Consider the following 21,989-nt stretch of genomic DNA (forward strand, 5'->3'; position numbering starts at 1 on the left):
GGATTATTCATAATCTTTTTTAAATTTCAATACTTTTTCATATACTTTTCAATATTTATTTATGATATGAAAAGTTTCAATACTTTTCAAATCATATAAGCGGAGTGTTGTTGTCCATGCACTTAGGGACAGGATGTCCTTGAGGGTTATCAGACAGAAAAAGCAGGAAATAATGAAAGAGGAGGTTATCTGATGCCGTGCTGAGAGACACAAAGTCAAGGACAACTTTGCTCTGCTCTTAAGGTCCAGTTATGCTTATAAAAGATCCTTTCTATCAAGGAAGCAGTAAGCACACCCTCCTCCTTTCTTTATCCTACACTCTGTAGCCTCTATTCCTTATGTATGAATTTAATTAAATTTTTAAAGCTACACTGTGTAGGATTTTCTCCCATCTAGCGGTGAAATTGTTTATGACTACCAACTGAATATTACTTTCTAACCCCTCCCATTCCGAGGGCGTTTTAACTCCTACGGTGGTCGTATTATTTTCAAATCTGCCGACAGTCACGAGTAATCTCCCCCTCGCATTCGTCACTGTGCCACTGAGTGTAAAAACGCGAAAGGCGAAGCTTTATTTTCCAAGTATGTCCCTCTTTGGCTAGTTCCCCAAAGAATGATGTTTCCACCTCCATGCTTCACGGTTGGGATGGTGTTCTTGGGGTTGTACTCATCCTTCTTCTTCCTCCAAACATGGCGAGTGTAGTTTAGACCAAAAAGCTCTATTTTTGTCTCATCAGACCACATGACCTTCTCCCATTCCTCCTCTGGATCATCCAGATGGTCATTGGCAAACTTCAGATGGGCCTGGACATGCGCTGGATTGAGCAGGGGGACCTTGCGTGCACTGCAGGATTTTAATCCATGACGGCGTAGTGTGTTACTAATGATTTTCTTTGAGACTGTGGTCCCAGCTCTCTTCAGGTCATTGACCAGGTCCTGCTGTGTAGTTCTGGGCTGATCCCTCACCTTCCTCATGTTCATTGATGCCCCACGAGGTGAGATCTTGCATGGTGCCCCAGACCGAGGGAGATTGACCATCATCTTGAACTTCTTCCATTTTCTAATAATTGCGCCAACAGTTGTTGCCTTCTCACCAAGCTGCTTGCCTATTGTCCTGTAGCCCATCCCAGCCTTGTGCAGGTCTACAATTTTATCCCTGGTGTCCTTACACAGCTCTCTGGTGTTGGTCATTGTGGAGAGGTTGGAGTCTGTTTGATTGAGTGTGTGGACAGGTGTCTTTTATACAGTTAAAGAGTTCAAACAGGTGCAGTTAATACAGGTAATGAGTGGAGAACAGGATGGCTTCTTAAATAAAAACTAACAGGTCTGTGAGAGCAGGAATTATTACTGATTGGTAGGTGATCAAATACTTATGTCATGCAATAAAACGCTAATTAATTGATTTTCTGGATTTTTGATTTTAGATTCCGTCTCTCACAGTTGAAGTGTGCCTATGATAAATATTACAGACCTCTACATTCTTTGTAAGTAGGAAAACCTGCAAAATCTGCAGTGTATCAAATACTTGTTCTCCCCACTATATATATATATATATATACTCACCTAAAGGATTATTAGGAACACCTGTTCAATTTCTCATTAATGCAATTATCTAATCAACCAATCACATGGCAGTTGCTTCAATGCATTTAGGGGTGTGGTCCTGGTCAAGACAATCTCCTGAACTCCAAACTGAATGTCAGAATGGGAAAGAAAGGTGATTTAAACAATTTTGAGCGTGGCATGGTTGTTGGTGCCAGACGGGCCGGTCTGAGTATTTCACAATCTGCTCAGTTACTGGGATTTTCACGCACAACCATTTCTAGGGTTTACAAAGAATGGTGTGAAAAGGGAAAAACATCCAGTATGCGGCAGTCCTGTGGGCGAAAATGCCTTGTTGATGCTAGAGGTCAGAGGAGAATGGGCCGACTGATTCAAGCTGATAGAAGAGCAACTTTGACTGAAATAACCACTCGTTACAACCGAGGTATGCAGTAAAGCATTTGTGAAGCCACAACACACACAACCTTGAGGCGGATGGGCTACAACAGCAGGATAATGCACCATGTCACAAAGCTCGAATCATTTCAAATTGGTTTCTTGAACATGACAATGAGTTCACTGTACTAAAATGGCCCCCACAGTCACCAGATCTCAACCCAATAGAGCATCTTTGGGATATGGTGGAACGGGAGCTTCGTGCCCTGGATGTGCATCCCACAAATCTCCATCAAGCATCATTATATATATATTGACTTTTATATAGGCCTATATATATATATATATATAAAGCATTATTTAAAGTATTAAATTATTTAGAAACAACTCACTGTCCTATTTGTCTTAGCCTATTCACTGTCCTTTTTGGCTTGTAGTGGACTACACTCACCACCAATCAACATGCTTTGTCAACACTTTTCAATTAAGGGGTAGTTCACCCAAAAATGAAAATTATGTCATTAATTACTCACGCTCATGCCATTCCAAACCCATAGGCCATTCGTTCATCTTCGGAACACAAATGAAGATCTTTTTAATGAAATAAGAGAGCTTACTGTCCCTCCATTGACAGCCTATGCAACTACCACTTTCAAGCATAGTAAAGACATCATGAAAGTAATCCATGTGGCCCCAGTTGTATAACCTCAATTTTATGAAGCAATTCGAGTACTTTGTTTGCACAAAAATAAAAACATAATTTACTACTTTCACAAAAAGGCACCACGACGTATGCATGTTGACGCAAGAGCAGATATGTTTTTTAGTTTTTTTTCTCGCAAACAAAGCACTCAAACAAAACAAAGTTTGTTCATTATCGGACTTCGTAAAGACACGTGCAAAACATGACTTTCTTGCATCTATGATCACTTGTTAATGTGATTACAGATATTCTTCTAGATGTAACATCTCTATGTAACTAACTTTTGACTTTGTAAAAAGAACATAATACTGTACAATGCTTTGTAAAAATAACATAATACTGTACAATGCTTTGGTTATTTGCTTAACATTCAAAATCAGTGTTAAAAAGACTTGTTCCCCCTATAATTTATGTCATCTTGTGTCCTTAAGCATCATTATTGGCTGATTGACCCCTAGACCCACTGTTGACCCCTAGAGAGTGTCATTCTCAGGAGAGGAGCTGTTTGTTTTCCTTTCTCTAACCTCCCTGTTGTTAATGGTCAGGGTGTGATAAGCAGAACCAACAGATGGATAGATGAGGATTACGGTGGGGAGGTGAAGAGAAGAAGAACAAAGGATGGCACACGTTAAGAGATGGAGGGGGAAGGGCGGCAGGAAGTAGATGCAGGTGGGGTGATCATTATGGTCACCATTAGACTAGACAGTGACTCAGCCCTATGCTTATCTGTCAATCAAATGACATAGGATTCACTAATGACATTTTGTTGCGCTAAGATGTGAGACCAATTCAGCATGAAATAAGAAGCTTCTGAATGAAAGTAGACATACTAGAATACAGAGTGACTGCTATGTGTGTGAGCTTTCTGAAGCAGCTTGAGATGTCCTGATGCCAGCTCTGAACCGCATGGAACAAAAATATGAGCCCCATTTGCAATGACGGCCATCTGGCAAGTGCTTAAGAGACAAACAAAATAGACCAAAATATCGTTATTTTCAGATAGGTGCACCAGATCTGTTATTTTGAATCTGTTATTTTAAGAGAGACGGTCAAATGGGGTTAAAGCCCATTCTCTTTGACTTTGACATGCAACATTTCTTTACCGCAGGAGCTGCTCTCTGCTGGCAGAATACTTTTCATTATTTAGAGAGCTCAAACACAGATGTAGATGCACTTTGCAAAATTACTTCCATCCCAACCTACATATTTCCTAGCTTCGGAATGCCAAGAGTCCCGCGAACTTGCATAAAGACTAACAGCCTGTCATCTCTGATTCAGTAGATATCCACTTCACCTGTCAAAATGAATTAATTTATGCTGTTTTATGATTGATAGCTGCTAAAACAAATGGAGCCCCGAGAGATAAAAGAGTTAAATGTTTTTCTTAGATTAATTGCAAGTATGACAGTACACACTGTAATAATACCTGACAAAACATCTGTCAATAACACAATAGTAATACTAAACACAACAATATTATTACTTTAATACTAAACCTCACAGTCCATCATTTAAAGTGAGTAACATTGCTGAGTAAAATTTCTACAGGAATTTGCAGAAATAGAAACGATTGAGAGTGGGTTATTTAATAGTTTCAAAATATAGTAATTCCCCTACCTAGGCATTATTTTAAGGCATCTTAGGCCACATTTACACTGCAGGTCTTGATGCCCAATTCTGATTTGTTGACTATATCAGATTTTTTAACGACCCGCTTACATCATCTTTTAAATGTGATTTGCAATGGATGCAGACGAAATGAAAATACAAGCTTTAGCTTTCTGCACCATCTTTAAAGGTCAGGAAGAAAAAAGAGGAGAGTCCTTGTTGGAGCCTGGGCGATTGTATCCGATCTGTCTCTTTATATGGCAAACACAGATGCACATATCAGATTTAATTCCACATATGAATGAGGCCTGAAACTAATCTGAGAATACCGGAATCCATGTGTTTTTTTCCTGCTTACACGTTCGTGGGTAATATCTATGGAAGCTTGTTACCGACACAGAATAAATAAGGTAATTGCGACTTTTCATCTCACAATTCGGACTTTTTTTCCCCAAAAATGTGAGTTTATATCACACAATTCTAACTTTATAACACACAATTATGAATAATAAAGTCAGAATTGAAAGATATAAACTCGCAATTCTGAGAATTCTGAGATTTTTTTCCCTAAGAATTTGACCTTATAACGTGCAATTGCGAGTTTATATCTCACAGTTCTGAGTAAAGTCAGAATTTCTAAATATAAACTCACATGACACAAAGACTAATTCTAAAACACTCTTCGGTCTTTAACGGTACCTTGTTTTGGTCAAATTCTAAAGTACACAGCACCTGTATCTTCCACAGAGAAGGCAATCCCAGACTGGTTAGCAATTTATATTTCAGAGTTAAAGTATAGATAAAAATAGATTAAAAAGGCTATTTTTAATTTATTTTGGAACATAGCTTTTGCCGATAGTGTAATTTTACATGCATGAAAATGTCAACCAGAATGATGGCTTTTATGTAAATTAATTAACACTTGAAAATGGAAATTTTTGCTCATTGGTATGAAACTATGGATAGCAGCTTTTGATCTTTAGAGCAGTTATGTGCCTTTTGACAATTTGAAGTAAAGAATTTTGCCTAAATGATCATGCTTTGGTGCCATTCTCACATTCACTATGTCTCACCCCTTGTACTGCTCAGTCTATGTGGTGCTTTCTTATCCTTTGAAAGCTGCACATAGGTTAGTGCCTCTCCAGCATTCTCCATCTTGGAGAAAGTCCTTTTATAAATTGGATTATGGCTTCAGATTTGGCGATGCTTCGCTGAGTGGACAGACTTTCTCCCCTGCAGTCTCTGGCTCCCTGTGTAAGTCTACACAGGAGAGGAGCATCATGGCTCAGACATGCCATCTGGCCTGGATAAATTAGCCAGACACACACCACACCCAAACCCAAAATGACAGCAATACCATAACCTAGGTATTGTGTTAAAGGTATAGAATAGTGGTAGATCAATATGGTTTTTTTAATGACAGGTTATTTCTTAGTAGACTGTCAATGTCAAATTGTTTGATTGCATGTTGTAAGTTCAAAACATTCTTAGTGTTGTTATAATACTCATATTTCTACTTGACTGTATTCTACCGTCACTATTTTTTATATTTCCTTACGACCTACAAAGCTGAAACAACAAAGCGTATGACAACACAACAGCAGCCAGACCTCAGAAGCTGGCATCCCGTAATAGTGTTACCCAGCTGCTGATGAGCACTGTGACCTTCCACAGTGACATGACAATGTCGTATTAGCCTGTCGTCTTCCTGCTTGGCTAATCTCTTCTGACTGTTTCTCATTGCAGGCAGGATTCTGTTCCAGTGTGATTGCCAGCACAGCACTCTGAGCTAAAATTGGCTTTTGCAAGGTGTACTCTGAAATGTGCTCAGGGGAGTAGTGTCAAATGTAAAACAGCTGTATGAGAGGCTGAGCAAGATGATGTTTAGCAAAATATCAGCGAAGGTGGCATCATTAAGGTTGCATTCAAGGACAATAACAATAATTTCTGTGAAATCTAATACACACACTAGTGAGAAATTTGGTGCAAGGTTGTTTTGAGGCAATTACCTGCAGCTGTAACTTAGGAGTCGGTAAGATTTTTAAATATCTTTGAAATAATTTACTTATGCAAACAAAGGCTGCATTTGTTTGATCAAAAATACAGAAAAAAAAGGAATATTGTAAAATATTATTACAATTTCACCGCTCCATGTGATTTTTAAAGACCAAATGCAATTACATTCCCTGACCTGTAGTGTGAATGTTTTGAAGAAATCAATTTTCTTTATTGACAGATTTCTGTTTCTGCACAAAGGCATGCATGAGTGCGTGTGTCCTTTATGGATCTGATGGATGTTGATTGGATGATAAATAGTGGCATGTAACATTTGCAGCCATTGTCAAGCTCTGCAAACAGATGCAATAAACAGTTGGAGTGGTTGAGCAAAAAATCTGTGTCAGTGGGCCTCCACCTGGCAATCTGTCTGTTCAGGTCTCGGGTCCTGTCAAGCGGTGCCACACTTTTTTTTTTTTTCTCTGAAAAAGTGCACAACATTGCCTCGCTCTTAAAATATTATTTCTCTCTAATGTCTCCATCATGCTTCTTTTTGTTTCTCACTCTTGCATCTTCTCTTATGTCTTTTTACCAGTCTCTTTCTCTGAATCGTCCTGCTCTGTTTTGTTGTGTGGGATTTGTTTCGTCTGTGAAGTTTGATTAATTGGAGGCTGGAGGCAGAGCTGAGTGATTTGAAAACTGCCTGAAGGAAGTCTGGGCTGCCATAAGTCCAGGCTCACATGGGTTTTGATCCCTGCTTCTTTAACTCGCTTTTCACAACACTGAGTTTCTACCTAAGGCCTGTAAGACATAATGCATTTCTCATTCCAAGCTTGCTCTCTATCCAGACCATATTTTCCACTTTGGATTTCTCCATCCAAGCTGTTTTTTTTTTGGCCTATTGCCATACAGTGTATAGAGTTGTGTAGAACTGAACTTAATATATTTGATCGTATGGTATCATGTTCTGAATGGTGTTTATATTAATATTGATCACTCTCGCTGGAATAGCTAGTCCATGCTGTTATAAAAGTGCAGTTTCTAACATTTCTAACATCTTACACACACACACACACACACACACACACACACACACACACACACACACACACACACACACACACACACACACACACACACACACACACATACACACACACACACACACACATACACACCTTTGCACTTTCTCACTGATGCGTTTTCTACGAAAATAAAAGGCTGGAGTTTTTGGCATATCACTTCAAAAAACACTGCTTAGGGCCAGAGAATGCTGGGAAGGAATGTGAACCTTCACAGCACTCAGCTGACCTCTCTCTTTCTCTCTGCTCACAAAGAAAGCTGCTCTCTTTTTCCTTTTGCGGCAATAACCTCAGACAACTTGTAGGTATTGTTTACTTCAGCCTGAAGTATCAAAAACATTTTCATAATTTTCTCATTGTGCTTTCTCTCTTATGACCAGGCCCAGGCAATCTGCAATTTTTTGTGCTAAATTCTTTTTGCACAATTTCTGTGCTAATTTCGGATGAGAAAAGAGAATCTGTGAAATTAATTTAAACAAGAGAAAATTTGTTAAACAGAGTTAAGAGTACTACACACGTATTAATAGCTGAAAGCATAACATTAGCCATAATATTTAGTATATATTAATAGCATAATATTTTTTTATTAATATGATATTTTTTTATGATTTTTTTCTGCATAAATTTAATTTAATTTAATGTTTAACAGCTAGTGCTATAAGGCAACTGGCATATCAAAACTAATTATGGCAGCTCCATCCGAAATTGTGAAATCCAATGTTGATATGCATCTTTGTTTTGATGAACTCATAGAGGTCAAGGTGTGAAATTATAACACATAACATCAATCTCACGCTCTCTCGCACACTCAAGAAATGTCACGCCAAAATCCACGTTTCTCCCCTCTCAATCCGTTAATTTTCTGTTGATGACTATACTAGACCACAGCGTATTAATGACAGGAGAGGAGTTTAAGGCCCACAGCTGTAACATCTTAGCCTGGAAATCCAGACCTAAATCTAAAAGATTAATGGTCTGGTGTCGGTCAATGAAAATCGGCCAGCTCGAGGGGCGGCACCAAGCATGCATTTGAAAATCGCACAGCACGCAATTGGATAACACTACGACCAATCACAACAATAAACCCCATACGCTTAGCTACCAGCGGAGCTAACTGGTAGATTAGACTCTTCTAGTCGGCAAAACAGCAAAAACACCCTTCTTGCAAAGGAACGATTCGAGCGCCGTCTTCTGTTCCTCTTTTGGGAAAAAGCCAAGTCTAACTCGTTCATTGTAGCGGCCAAAGCTGTTTCAAACAACTGGTGTTCATCCATAGGCATCTTGCAATGTTTACTGATGAGTTCGACGTCATAGCGCTGTCGTCATCTGTTTAGCTCGCCTCTGGCCCTCCTATAATATCAGATAACCCGATGTGATTGGTGCAGCTCAGATCGAGGGGCATATTTAATGAGCTCCATTGCTCGACACCAGAGTAACTCGCTGAGCAAATTCAACTTGTGCTCTCGCGAGAACTCTGGTTTACCAGGGTAGTAACATCTGCCTACAACGTTCTCACCACAGTATTCTCTGATCGTTGATTTGCTGAAACGTCAATTGCGTGTGAAAAGTTCAGAGAGAGTTCAGAGCATAGGTTCGGAGTCGGAGCCACTGATGCGCGTTTGAAAGTTTGGATAACAATCAAGGTAAGCAGATAATAAAATGGTGTGCCTTGCACTACAGACGTAGCCTTGCTAAATTCAGTCTGTGTGCCGAGAGTACAGACTTCAACTATAGTTGCGAACGTTGTCTGACGTGCGTTATGTGGGCTAGCTAATTGCTCAATAAAAATAGGCTCATGGTACAAATTACGTTTTGTCAAATCGGTCAAGTGGCATTTTAAAATTCCCTAAATTATGAAAGATGTGTTGAGTCTGCCACAGTCAAATGCGGATGCTGAGCGAACTTTTTCAGTTATTGGCCTAAACAAGACTGACACCAGGAACAGACTGTCACTCGATGGTGACTTGAAGTTCGGATAATTTTACTGACTCGTTTGTTCAACCTCGTTCATTAAAATGAACGATTCTTTTTTCGAGTCATTTCGTTCATTTAAGGGGCTTTAAATGTTATACTTTTAACAGCCAAATTCCACGAACACATCCACCTATGCAGTCGTTATCATATTCTGAATTAAGAAATCATGATAATGCAGTCAAAAATAATTTACAGGGAACATAAATACTTACTTTACTCTTTGCTTTACCTTCTGAGTCTTTCGTTCATTTGTCACGTGACAGACGCATTACGGTTCATGAACGGATCGAACCCTGCTTCAGATACGAGCCTCCTGCAGAGGTGGTGAAGCAGGCCAAACTGCCACTGTGGCACAAAACCTAATGTGTGAAACTTGTGTGTTGTGGTTTTCTGGGGAGGTGGAGTAACTATTATGTGTCCCTTTTGTTTTGAGATTTCTTATTGTTTTGATGTTGTTGTTTTACATGTTTGTTATTTAATCACCTCTATCTTAATTTTTTTATATCAATCGATAAATCAATAAATTTATTGTACATTTTGAAAACACGTTTCCATTCTATTCGTTTTTTTTATTTGTTCCCCATAAATCAGGGTTTATCTACTAAGTAAACAAGGACTGATATTTTTAAAATTAGGGTTAGGGTTGCCAAAAATATTCTCTGCGCGCGCACACTGAAATTAGAGTCTCACTCCAACCAAAGTCCCAAAGTTGGCAACCCTGCATAAGTGATTGGAAACCTGACATGTACATGAACAGGATGAACTATAATGAGTAAATATGATTACTGGGATTGTACCTACCTATTCTTCATAGTGATAACAAAAATCAAACTCTGTTTACAGAACAGAGCTATTGACTATTTGTTTAATGCAACATATAGCCTGTCATATAACGTGGATGAAAGAAAGTGTGTGATTTAGCTTCTTTCTTTTTTCCGCAGCGTTCTGCTGTTCACTTCATTATCTTGACAAGCACATTTATAGGAGTCATTGGTCAGTGGGATCACTGCATGGGATGTGTTGCTGCTGTACTGCATTACAGATAATGAGCTCCATTTTCATGAGACGGTGCTTGTATGAGGAGTGTGTTGAAATCCTGAGAACGTAAGCATATGACCTATCTTCATCGTGCTGTCACGCTTTAGTTCCCTCTCCCACACTGTTTGATTTGTGTAGGCTGTAGCATTTCCTTCTCTGGCCCCATGTTGTGGACCTCTTACACACAGTATACACATAGGGACACAAAAATGGGATTGCAAAAATAAAGACTGTTTTCAAAACTGAAGCCATTGATTGAGCCAAAAGTTGAAGTGCTATTTTCATAGATATTTTAACATTGTGAGTGGACTTATTCTTCTTGACCGTTAGTGAAGTGTGTAAGTGTGTCTATGCATCTAGGATTGCAGTTGCAAAAAGATACAGATATCTCAAGGCAAGTTGCTTAATATAATATTTTCTCTTAAAAACACAGCTAAGACAGACAATGGGAATAACAAGATCGTGTGAACATCACACACCGATGTCCCACAGCTGTTGTTTATCTACAGTGTCTCCCACTGCACTCACTCACTCACTCACCAGTCCAGGACCACAGGAAGCACATCCTCTTCCCAGTGTCTCTACCTCACGTTCACTACAGCTCTGCAGGAGCTGAGCAGGATATTTATAAATGACATGATCCCCTTTCCTTTTCTACCGACAGTCCCACTGAAACTCTCAGTCTCTGTGGAGTTTGAATAGTTAGTTCTCACCACATAATATGGACAAGCACTTTCTCAGGCTTCATATAAAAGTTGAAGAAAAATGCAGGACCTTTTAGTCATTTGTTCATTACTGGATGTTTTCTGTATAAGCACATTGGCCAGCGGGAGGTTTGGGTTGCTAAGCTAGCTGTAAGGATTTGGATCAAATGTGACTCTTCTCAGCATGTGTGCACACTGCCTGCATAGGGCATAATAGCCAGCAACTTCAGTCCAAATTATAAGATTCCCTTTGAGGATAGAACAAAAAACAGGGTCCAAATCAAGCATGTACTAATACACTTTGTGCCTGCCATTACTCTGATAGTTACTTATTTGTGATTTATACTAACATGCTTTGCTGAAATTTTGTTAGGAATTCTTTAGAGATATTCTTTAGGGATAATGTGATTAACAGAGACTATTTCTTATTGATATGAAAGTTTGGGCAGGATATGTTGAAGGACTCATTCCTTTAAAAAAAAAGAAAAAAAAGAAAGGTTAATAGGCTTCAGTTATGTCACAGCCATGAACGTACTCGGTTACCTAATGTAACCTCGGTTCTCTCTAGAAGAGGGAACGAGTATTGCGTAAGTTGCTTGCGCTACGGGTAAAGTAATCTTTTCTCGAGATATGAAGCCAAAAAATGTTCCTTAATTTTTGTATTTATTGTCAACGCAGTGCAGCAGCTAGCAGACCTAGAGCGCGCTGTCTAGCGCGCTCATTGGCTGCCCTGCGGCAACTGCAGCATCCTACCACTGAGCCCCACGTGACGTCGCGCCCTCACGCGTCAAAGCCCGCCAGAATGGGAGTGGCTTAGCGTATATAAGGAAGGGCTCGGGGGCTGCTTCCCTGGTTTTCATCGACTGAAGCGAAATCAGCTCGTGGTGCGAGCACGGCAGGATACGCAATAACGTAACGCAAAGTATGTTCTCTTACGAGAGGTTCTCTCGTATTGCGTAAGTTGCTTACGCTACGGGAACCCCTTGTCAACGCCGTGCGCACCAAGCATCCACTACATGAGTCCCAGGGGAAGCCCGGGGAACACAGATAAGTGGGAATCAGGCAGCCAGCAATGCGGGCCGGCACATGTACATAAGCACACCGTAGGGGGATACAGAGCGGCGCTGCCGGTCTATATTAAGGAATATCAACCCTTATAGTGCAGCTCAACCAGGAGAGCTAAAGTCACGTGAGAGTAGCCTGCACACGAACAAACTGGGCAGAACATACACACCGCTTAGACTGACAAAAGTTTAGCCTGCAAGGCGGGAACTTCCAGGTTATAAAACCTAACAAATGTAGAGGGGGAGGCCCAGCCCGCCGCCATACAAATGTCATGAATAGAAATCCCGCTGGACCAAGCCCACGACGAGGCCATGCCTCTAGTGGAATGAGCCCTGATGCCCAGAGGGCACTGCAGGTGTTTATACGCATAAGCTGCTGCGATAGCGTCCACTATCCATCTGGACAGGCTATGTTTCGAGGTGGCGAGACCCTTGGTGCGCCCACCAAACAAAACAAAGAGCTGCTCCGAGTGCCTGAAGGCGGCTGAGCGCGAAATGTAAACTCTCAGCGCCCTGACAGGGCAGAGGAGGTTATTATCGCCCTTGCTACCGGATGCTGGCAGAGCCGATAGAGAGATGACCTGCGCTCTGAAGGGAGTGCCAATCACCTTGGGGACATAACCATGTCTCGGTTTGAGGATGACTTTAGAGTCATTTGGTCCAAACTCGAGACACGCGGCGCTAACAGACAGCGCGTGTAGATCCCCCACACGTTTGACTGATGACAGGGCTATCAGAAAAACGGTTTTGAGCGAAAGGTATTTTAGATCCACGGAATCTAATGGTTCAAAGGGATGTGTTTTCAGGGCCTCTAGGACCAAAGAAAGATCCCAAATAGGAACCGACGGTGGCCGCGGGGGATTCATCCTCCTGGCTCCTCTAAGGAAGCGGTTCCTTCCTATTGACTGGCTGCGCGTCGACTCTGCGAACGCTGCAAAAGCCGCAACATACACTTTGAGCGTGGAGGGGGACCTGCCCTCGTCCAACAGCTCTTGAAGGAAGCAAAGCACCCACGAGACCCCACAAGTTCGTGGGTCTAGATTTTTGTCGGCGCACCATGAGGAGAACACAGACCATTTAGATGCATAAAGCCTTCTCGTAGAAGGAGCTCTAGACTGCATGATCGTGTTCACAACCCCTGCTGGCAAGGCAACGGGTATCCGTTGATTATCCATGCATGCAGAGACCAGCGCTCTGGGTGGGGATGCCAAATTGAGCCGGCGGCTTGAGAGAGAAGATCTCTCCTTACCGAAATCGGCCATGGGGCCACGTGTGACAGCCGCATCAGCTCTGGGAACCAGGTTTGGTTCTCCCATCGCGGGGCTATGAGGAGCACCGAGTGGCACGCTTCCCTGATTCTCTTGATTACCTGCGGTAACAGCGAGATCGGAGGGAAAGCATACAGTGGGCGGCTGGGCCAGGTTTGGGCCAGCACGTCCTCGTTCTTTGAAAAGAACCTTGGGCAAAGAGCGTTGTCTTTTGACGCGAAAAGGTCGACTTCCGCTTTGCCGAAAAGGCGCCATAGTGACTGGACTGTCTGAGGATGCAGGGACCATTCTCCCGTGGGAATGTTGTGCCTGGACAGTCTGTCTGGGCCGTCGTTCAGGTGGTGAGCCCAAACGAGGAGGCGTTCTGCTAGATCGCAGAGATTCCTGGATCTGACACCGCCCTGGTGGTTCACGTAGGACACCACAGACATGTTGTCCGTACGGACTAGAACGTGGTGGCCCCGTATGTATGGGAGGAAACGCCTCAGCGCGTTCTCGACCGTTATCACCTTCAGACAGTTTATATGAAGGCGTTTCTCTCGGTCTGACCACAGGCCAAAGACCGGTCTGCCCTCGAAGAGGGCGCCCCAACCTAAGTTGGAGGCGTCCGTCGAGATGACCTTTCGGTACGAGACAGCTCCCATCGTCACTCCTCGCTGGTACCAGTCGGCCGCTAACCAGGGCTCCAGGGCTGAAACGCAGCTCTGGGTCACTCTGATTCGTATGCCGCCGGAAGTCCAAGCTCGGTGAGGCACTCGAGCGTTCAGCCAGCATTGCAGCGGGCGCATACGCAGTAAGCCCAGCTGAAGCACTGCCGCGGCTGACGCCATACAGCCCAGTATTCTCTGAAATGCTTTCAGAGGAGCGATGCTGCCCTTCTGGAAAAGCCTTGCCCAGGTGTCAAACACGGCGCATGCTGTGTCGACAAGCGGGCCGTCATTGCCACAGAGTCCAGCTCTATTCCCAGAAAAGAGACTGAATAACTGGGCAGTAATGAGCTCTTGGTCCAGTTGACCGTGAGACCCAGGCTTTGCAGACGGCTGAGAAGCACTGTTCTGTGAGATATAAGTTCTATCTCTGACTGTGCCAGAATCAGCCAATCGTCCAAATAGTTCAGAATCCGCATACCCCGATTTCTCAGGGGAGCAAGAGCCGCGTCCATGCACTTCCTAAATGTACGGGGTGCTAAAGACAGGCCGAACGGAAGGACGGTGTATTGATATACCTGACCGTCGAAGGCGAATCTCAAGAATGGCCTGTGATGGGGTATTATCTGAATCTGAAAGTACGCGTCTTTCAGATCGAGAGAAATTAACCAGTCCCTTGGGCGAATTTGCGCGAGTATCTGTCTGGTTGTGAGCATTTTGAACGGTCTTCTCATGAGAGCTTTGTTCAAATATCTCAGATCTAAGATAGGTCTTAGAGCTCCGTCCTTCTTGGGCACGAGGAAGTAATGGCTGTAAAAGCCTGACTCGCTCAGAGAAGGAGGTACCGGTTCTATGGCCCCTTTGCACAGCAGTTTCGCTATTTCTGTGCAGAGTAGGTGTGCTACTTCCATATGCACTCTCGTCTCGGTCCGTGCTCAAAAGCGCGGGGGGCGGCGAGCGAACTGCAGCGAATAGCCCTGTTTTACTGTGCTCAGCACCCATTCTGACACACCTGGAATAGCTTCCCATGCTTCTGCATGTACAGCTAAGGGCAAAATGGCCTCCGGGTTTCGATCGCCGCACTTCGTGGGGTCGAGAACCTGAACCAGAGGTATGGGCGCAGAGCGTGCGCTCTCGGTGCTTGAATACGGCGGCTCGCTGACAGCGATGGCTGGTCGTTTTACACACGATGTCCCGGTTGCTTTGGACGGGGAGCATTTTGTGGGAAAACCAGGACGCGCGAGCAGCGCCGGGGGTAAAGTGTTTGTTAGTAAGTGTGAGCGCTCGTGAGCGGGCACAGGACTTACATTCATAACATGACCGGTAAGAGGTAACTTTGGCCGTGTAACAGAGTGGGCAGTGAGTAGGTGTGGGCACAGGTTCGTGGGCACATTTCCTACATTTAACACTCGAGCGGCATTTACTAGCTTTATGTGAGTGGGCTCTGTGAGGGTGAGAGACATGGGGGTTATCATGCTTGTGTGTAGGGGTGAACACTGAGACGTGGGCACATTTTCTACACTTAAAACGCCAACGGCGTGAGCTGGATAACCAGGCATTACACTCTTTTTGAGATTTCTCTGGGTCGCTGTGAAAACGGCGGTTTCGTGCAGGCGAGCGGGTAGTATTAGCTTTGCAGCTTTGGCTGCAAAATACACTTCTGCAGTAGCCTTTTTTAAGGGGACTGACAAAGCGGGACATTTCGGCGGTGGTCCGGCCACGGCGGGACTCAACCATCTCTTCCTCCTTGCGGCCGCTAGGAGGACTTCGCGTGTTCAGGCTTCAACGCGATCTTAGGCCGGGGTCCCCGCGGGGAGGCGGCCTGTGACGGCTGGATGAGCGCGATCTAGTGCGGCCGCCCTGTCGTCGCTGTGAAGACGGAAGCTGAGCTGGACGCTGGTTAGAGCTTTGCGCAGGAGGCTGATCTCGAGAGCTGCGGATTTAGTAGCGCCGAGGGAGAGATCCGTCGCGCTTCGTAAATCCGTGATGGCAGTCGGGTCCGGGCCTTTTTCGTCCATTTCACAGAGGTGATCGGCCTGGAGGATCTGTAGGACTGCCATGGAGTGCAGGGCGGACGCAGCCTGTCCGGCGGCTGAGAAAGTGCAGCCGACGAGAGCTGATGTGGTCCTGCAGGCTTTGGACGGGAGGGCGGCCTTTGAGCGCCATCCTCCACTGGGGGAATAGTGTTGTATCCCCTCTCGGCGGCACCGTCAACCTGGGAGAGCGCCGAGGAGTCATGTGAGTGGAGTCTCGTGGAGAATGGTGCATTCCACGACTTAGAAAGCTCCGCGTGGAGCTCCGGCAGGAAGGGTGCAGACCTGGATGCAGGAGCTTGGCAGCGGCGATGCAGAAAGCAACCGTCGAGTCTGTTAGGCGCGGGCTCTTTAGGCGGTGACCACTCAAGGCCAAGCTGGTCGACAGCCTTAGAAAGGAGGCGCATAAGTTCCGCATCCACGCCGGCCCGCGTCCGGCCGGACTCCTGGACAGAAGAGGAGGCAGAATGGTGAGAACCAGACCATTCCTCGCTGTCCGAGGCCAGGATGGAGCAGCTGTTACCGGCGGAATCTCCTTCCGCTTCATCCCCTGAGGCGACGGCAGTGAGGGCCGAAGCCGGCAGCTGCGCGTCCGGAAGGGGGGGCGGAGAAGGAGAGAGAGAGGCTCGAGGGAGGGGTTCCGGCGAACTCCTGAATGCCACATCAGAGTCCGGTGGCCTCTGGGAGCGGCGCTTCTTCTTGCGCGGTCCAGCAGAGACGGGCGGAGTGACAGCTTCGGCGTCGAACACTTCAAGTCGAGCCCGCAGGGTCGACATTGAAAGTTCTTCGCAATGGACGCAGCCTCCCGAAGAGAGAGCGAGGGCTGCGTGTTCTCGACCCAGGCAGAGAGCGCAGATCACGTGGCGGTCTCCGGCGATGAGCGGGGTTCGGCAAGAGCCACAGGAAGTGCGAGGCATTTTGAGAAAAACGCCTCGCGCTCTTTTAGACAGAGAGTGTGTGTCGCAGCGGCGAAGACACACAGCAAAGCAAAAGGATATTGTGGCCGGATAGCGCGGCAGGCACGGATGGCTGAACCGGCTTCTTCAGACACTTTCCTCTACTTGCTAATCGCTTAATTCAACGGCGGCGGCTTCTCTCAGGATCCCCTGTAGAGCTTCGCTGAAGAGATGAAAATCAGGGAAGCAGCCCCCGAGCCCTTCCTTATATACGCTAAGCCACTCCCATTCTGGCGGGCTTTGACGCGTGAGGGCGCGCCGTCATGCGGGGCTCAGTGGTAGGCTGCTGCAGTTGGCGCAGGGCAGCCAATGAGCGCGCTAGACAGCTCGCTCTAGGTCTGCTAGCTTCTGCACTGCGTTGACAATAAATACAAAAATTAAGGATAATTTTTTGGCTTCATATCTCGAGAAAAGATGACTTTACCCGTAGCGTAAGCAACTTACGCAATACGAGAGAACCTCTCGTAAGAGAACCACGATTTGTTGAAGATAACATTAGAGCGGGGGGCTTTTTCACTCTAGACAGCATTTGATTGGACACAAATCTGTATGTAGGATTTAATATCCTCACATCTATGAGGTACCAACACATAGGCTAATCCTACAACTCATACGTGTATAAAACCCGGGGCACGCCAAGCCGAAATCAAGGAACTAGCGGCAACAAAAGTGTGAGTGAGAGGAAGACGACTGTGTTGTTGCCTTTCGTTGGCTGCGTCTCAGCCAAAAAGCTGTGCGACTGTCAACTAGCATGTGCGTTCTGCGGCTGTTTGTAAGTAAATATCTGTCTATATCAGCATGTTTCGATTGTCTATTATAGTCATTCAAAAAGGGAAACTGAAACTAGGACTGCACTGCAGATAAACCGTAAACAAAGCAGCGCTTGTTTACCATTTTGAATATAAATCACGCTGATCCAGTCGGCTTATGTTATTATGAATGCATTGGAATGCTCAGGTAAGATGATGTAAAATTATAACAGTCTTCTGTCTGTACCGTCTTCTTTGCTCGCTGTCATCACTTTCTCCTTTATTCTCATGCACTGACTCCATCACTAAGCTGAACAGCCAATCTGAGTTCTCTCACCGACGGCCCGAAGTCGTTTCAACATGCTCAATCGGCCCAAAAAAACCCAATGGTGTCTGAATAGAGCCAACAGTACAGAACACACCTAAAAAACTAAGCCGACCGATGCTCAAATATGGCCCCACGTTGCCCGACATCCAACCGTCGGCTTGGTGTGTCCCTGCCTTAAAAGCAGCACAATTAATCGTTAAAAGATCGCAATCTTATTCCTATGGCGATTCGGCTCTGTCTATTAAACCTTTGACAAGTACGATCTCAACTAACATCCAAATCTGCCTTGGTGCTGCTGTTGACCCAGAGAGAGCAGTTGTTATGTTTAAGAAACAGCTTCACGAACAGTCTTTTCAACCACACAGTATCATTATTTATTTTGTTACAGTAATCAAAATGTCACAAATTTGCTTGGTAAAAGTTTATTGTTTGGATATAAACAGTAAAATCACCTTTTGAAAGTAACTTGACTCTTCAAATAAAGATTGAATCAATTACATCATTACGGCAGTAGGTGGCAACAAGTGACTGTTAAAAAATCTATTTGTTATTGAATCATTCATTTTGTCAGAATCAAATTACATGTTATTTTGTTGTCTAATTTTAGTTGTCTATTCAGAATCGTGGGAGAATCATCTCTAATTTAAACAAAATGAAGTTGAAGTTGAAGTTGAAAGTTTTATTTGCCATTTGTACTTATACCGCAATACAGGTACATAGGAATTTTTGTAGCAAAGCTCTTTGAGTCAGCATTAAGATACAATACATAAAAAGAAAATACATCAGAAAGAGTCAAATGTGATTCTCAATTTATCCAGAATCTTGCAGCTCTAAAATGTATGTAACATATAGCCTACATACATATAGTGTGCATACACACACACACACACACACACACACACACACACACACACACACACACACACACACACACACACACACACACACACACACACACACACACACACACACACACACACACACACAAACACACATCTCTGCCAAAACACATCACCCACTCTGTGCATGAGGTCAGTTATGATAATGTCTTACACCTGCAACTTTACAGTCCTCCTACCCACGCAGGGCCCTTTCAGTCACTCAAACAATCCTGTCAATTGTGTTTCTGTGCAATTTATATGTGCAATCTTCTCTTAGCTTTATAAACACACCTGTAAGCTTCCTACCTTCCTCTTGACCTACTGTCATGCACATATGTGCAAACCCACCCACACACACCATAGATGAGGACTCTTCTCACAATATCCCCATAAATGCACTCACAGCACACTTAGTGATCATGAAGCACATTTACGTCTGCCTGGCTTTGTGCCTTGATATTGGGGATGAAATTTACCCAGTGGGTCCATTCTCCTCAAATTACTGGTGAATTTGATGGCATTTCTGTCTCAAAAGTGAAATATATGCTCAGCTTTAAACAAAGGCATGAGGGCACATGTGTTGACCTTCCACCCTAGGAGACAGAATGATCTCTAACCCCTCCTTCAGCTTTCCATCCAGTCCTCCCATTTTGTTTGCGTCTTTATATGAAATGGATTACTGTGTTTCTGTACATTTCATGCCTCTAAGTTAGTGTGGGAATTAGGGAGTGGCTTTCAGGTGGTTGGCCATTTTAATTCAATTTTTGCTTTTTAAAGGAATTTTCAACTTCTGTTTTTTTTTTAAATAAGGTATTGTTTCAGGGCCATAGCTAGCGAAACATCAATGAATTTCTTTTTCTTTTTTTTTTGTAATGGCAAATATTTAACTACAATAATTTGTGCTATATTTTTTGTAATTATTTAGCCCACTAGTGCTAACCAGCTTTTTTAGATTGTGGTAGAGTCATTTTTGTACACTCTTTCTCCTTTCACTGATTAAAATATTTATTTGAATATGAGGCATTTTTTTGGCTGTAGTTCCTAACATTAACACCCACAGTGATTTATTAACTATAACATTTTAACACGACAGTTAGTGACGTGCAGCCAGCTGTTTTATAGCCCTGCAGTGAGAGATGCATCCTGTCCTCTTCATGACAATCCGAGGTGTGTGACCATTTCAGTTCCAAGAGTCTGTGAGGATATCCTGCCTCACAGCTGTGTGGTCAAACACTAGTATATATGTGCACTCACTCTCACATATGGAGACACACTCTTGAGTGGAATCGCTCTCTGTCTCTCACTGTCTGACCCAGAGGACTGTTCTGCTCAGTCAGCACACATACACAAACACTCCAAGGTCATTTAGCTCTGTACAGTATGCATCACTCGAGCCCCTACTCAACATCTCAACCTTCTCCACCAGAGCAAAACATACACGCACACACACACACACAGGCACACACACACACAGACCAGTTCTTACACAGTCAGCACCTGCGTCGTGCGGAGACTGAACTCTAAATAATAGCCAAATGTAATTTGATAATATAGTATTATAGAAAATCAAACATATATTTAATATATTATTCGATTTTTTGTTGTTGTTGTTGAATATTATAAAAAAAAAATTATGGTGTATTATAGATTTAATTATTAATAGTTGTATATATATATATATATATATATATACATTTATATACATTTTGTTCATTTAGCCAGCAGCGACAGGATTTTAGCTGTGAGAGGCCATAGGCAAATCAAACTTAAACACACATTTTGATCATTCAAACATGCACAATGAAGACAAATTACCTAAATTGGGCTACTTTTTAAATGTCATCATGACTCAATCCCAAAAGGTCCTCAAAGGGAATCCTAGTTTCACCCTATATCCATTTTCACCTTCTTTTCTTCTTAGTCCTTCACTCTTTTCTTCTTTTTATCTCATGCGTACTGTGAGTGAGTGTAGTTTGTGACATGCTCAGTCCATCCTCAGCAAAAAAGCACAGCTCAGGCTTAATGCAGGACAGCACTGGATTAGGAGCTCCCCTTCGTAATCAGTCTGCTAAAGACACACACACACACACACACACACACACACACACACACACAAACATGCCTCACCCAGCCAAGACCCACTGCCCTACTGCGGGACAGGCACTCGCATATTAAACACACACAGGGATCCAGTTGGACAAACGCACATAGAAGTTTGTACCGCACAGCAAATCCTGCAGGTATAAGATTTACCTGCATAAACACACACACACACCACCTGTCCGGCACTGCAGCACACTACAGTCACAGATTCAGCAGAACATCCCACTGCAGTGAAGCCCGAACCCAGCAGCCCCTCCCAGCCTCACAAGCTCCAGCACACGCTTACCTTTGTGACAGTCATGCAGAGAAGAGTGCAGAAGAGTCAGCTTCTGTTCCTGAAATGCTGAGTGAGACAGCAGGACAGAGAGAAAGAGATGGACTCACTGAGTGCGTGCAGTCTGCAGCCTCTACGACAGCAGAGTGAGACATGAGAGATTGTGAAAGAGGAGGAGAAGAGAGAGAGAGAGAGGGAGGGAGGGAGGGTCTGGTCGCTGTCTCTCGCTCAGTATCCGAGCCTATCAGTGCCGCCGCAGCCGTGCTCCTGTAGTCAGGATACTGCAGTGAAGTGAGCTCAGCATGTTACTACTACCCCCCCCCCCCTCTCTCTCTCTCTCTCTCTCTCTCTCTCTTTCCACGCTGTCAATCTGATTACTGCTTGCGCTAATGAAGATTATTGATGTCCACAAATGCATTACCCTGTTCTACATGTCATAATCGTATTAGCTCTCTGTACACAACATACTGTATATTCAAACTCTCCCCCTCTCTCTCTATAGTATCTAGGCCTACTACAATAAACATTTTGTAACTTGGGTGCTAATCAAAATTCAGAAAGCAAACAAAATGACAGACACTCTGAAATCTTGAAAACTGTCCGAAGAAGACCCATATTAATTAATGTGGGTTTATTAATACACA

At 43.9% G+C, this 21,989-nt stretch overlaps 1 protein-coding gene across 1 annotated transcript in view; it reads right to left on the reverse strand.

Moving 5' to 3' along the window:
- The window catches only part of coro2ba (coronin, actin binding protein, 2Ba), a 45,232-nt gene extending 23,685 nt beyond the window's left edge, over positions 1-21,547 (reverse strand). The window contains exon 1 of the mRNA XM_082162275.1: positions 21,358-21,547. Within this exon, the coding sequence (XP_082018401.1) occupies positions 21,358-21,372 (15 nt within the window). The 5' untranslated portion in view covers positions 21,373-21,547. The remainder of the gene's footprint in view (positions 1-21,357) is intronic.
- Between the last annotated feature and the right edge of the window lie 442 nt (positions 21,548-21,989).

The sequence above is a fragment of the Leuciscus leuciscus genome (assembly GCF_965113295.1).
Source record: "Leuciscus leuciscus genome assembly, chromosome: 2".
Classification (NCBI taxonomy): domain Eukaryota; kingdom Metazoa; phylum Chordata; class Actinopteri; order Cypriniformes; family Leuciscidae; genus Leuciscus; species Leuciscus leuciscus.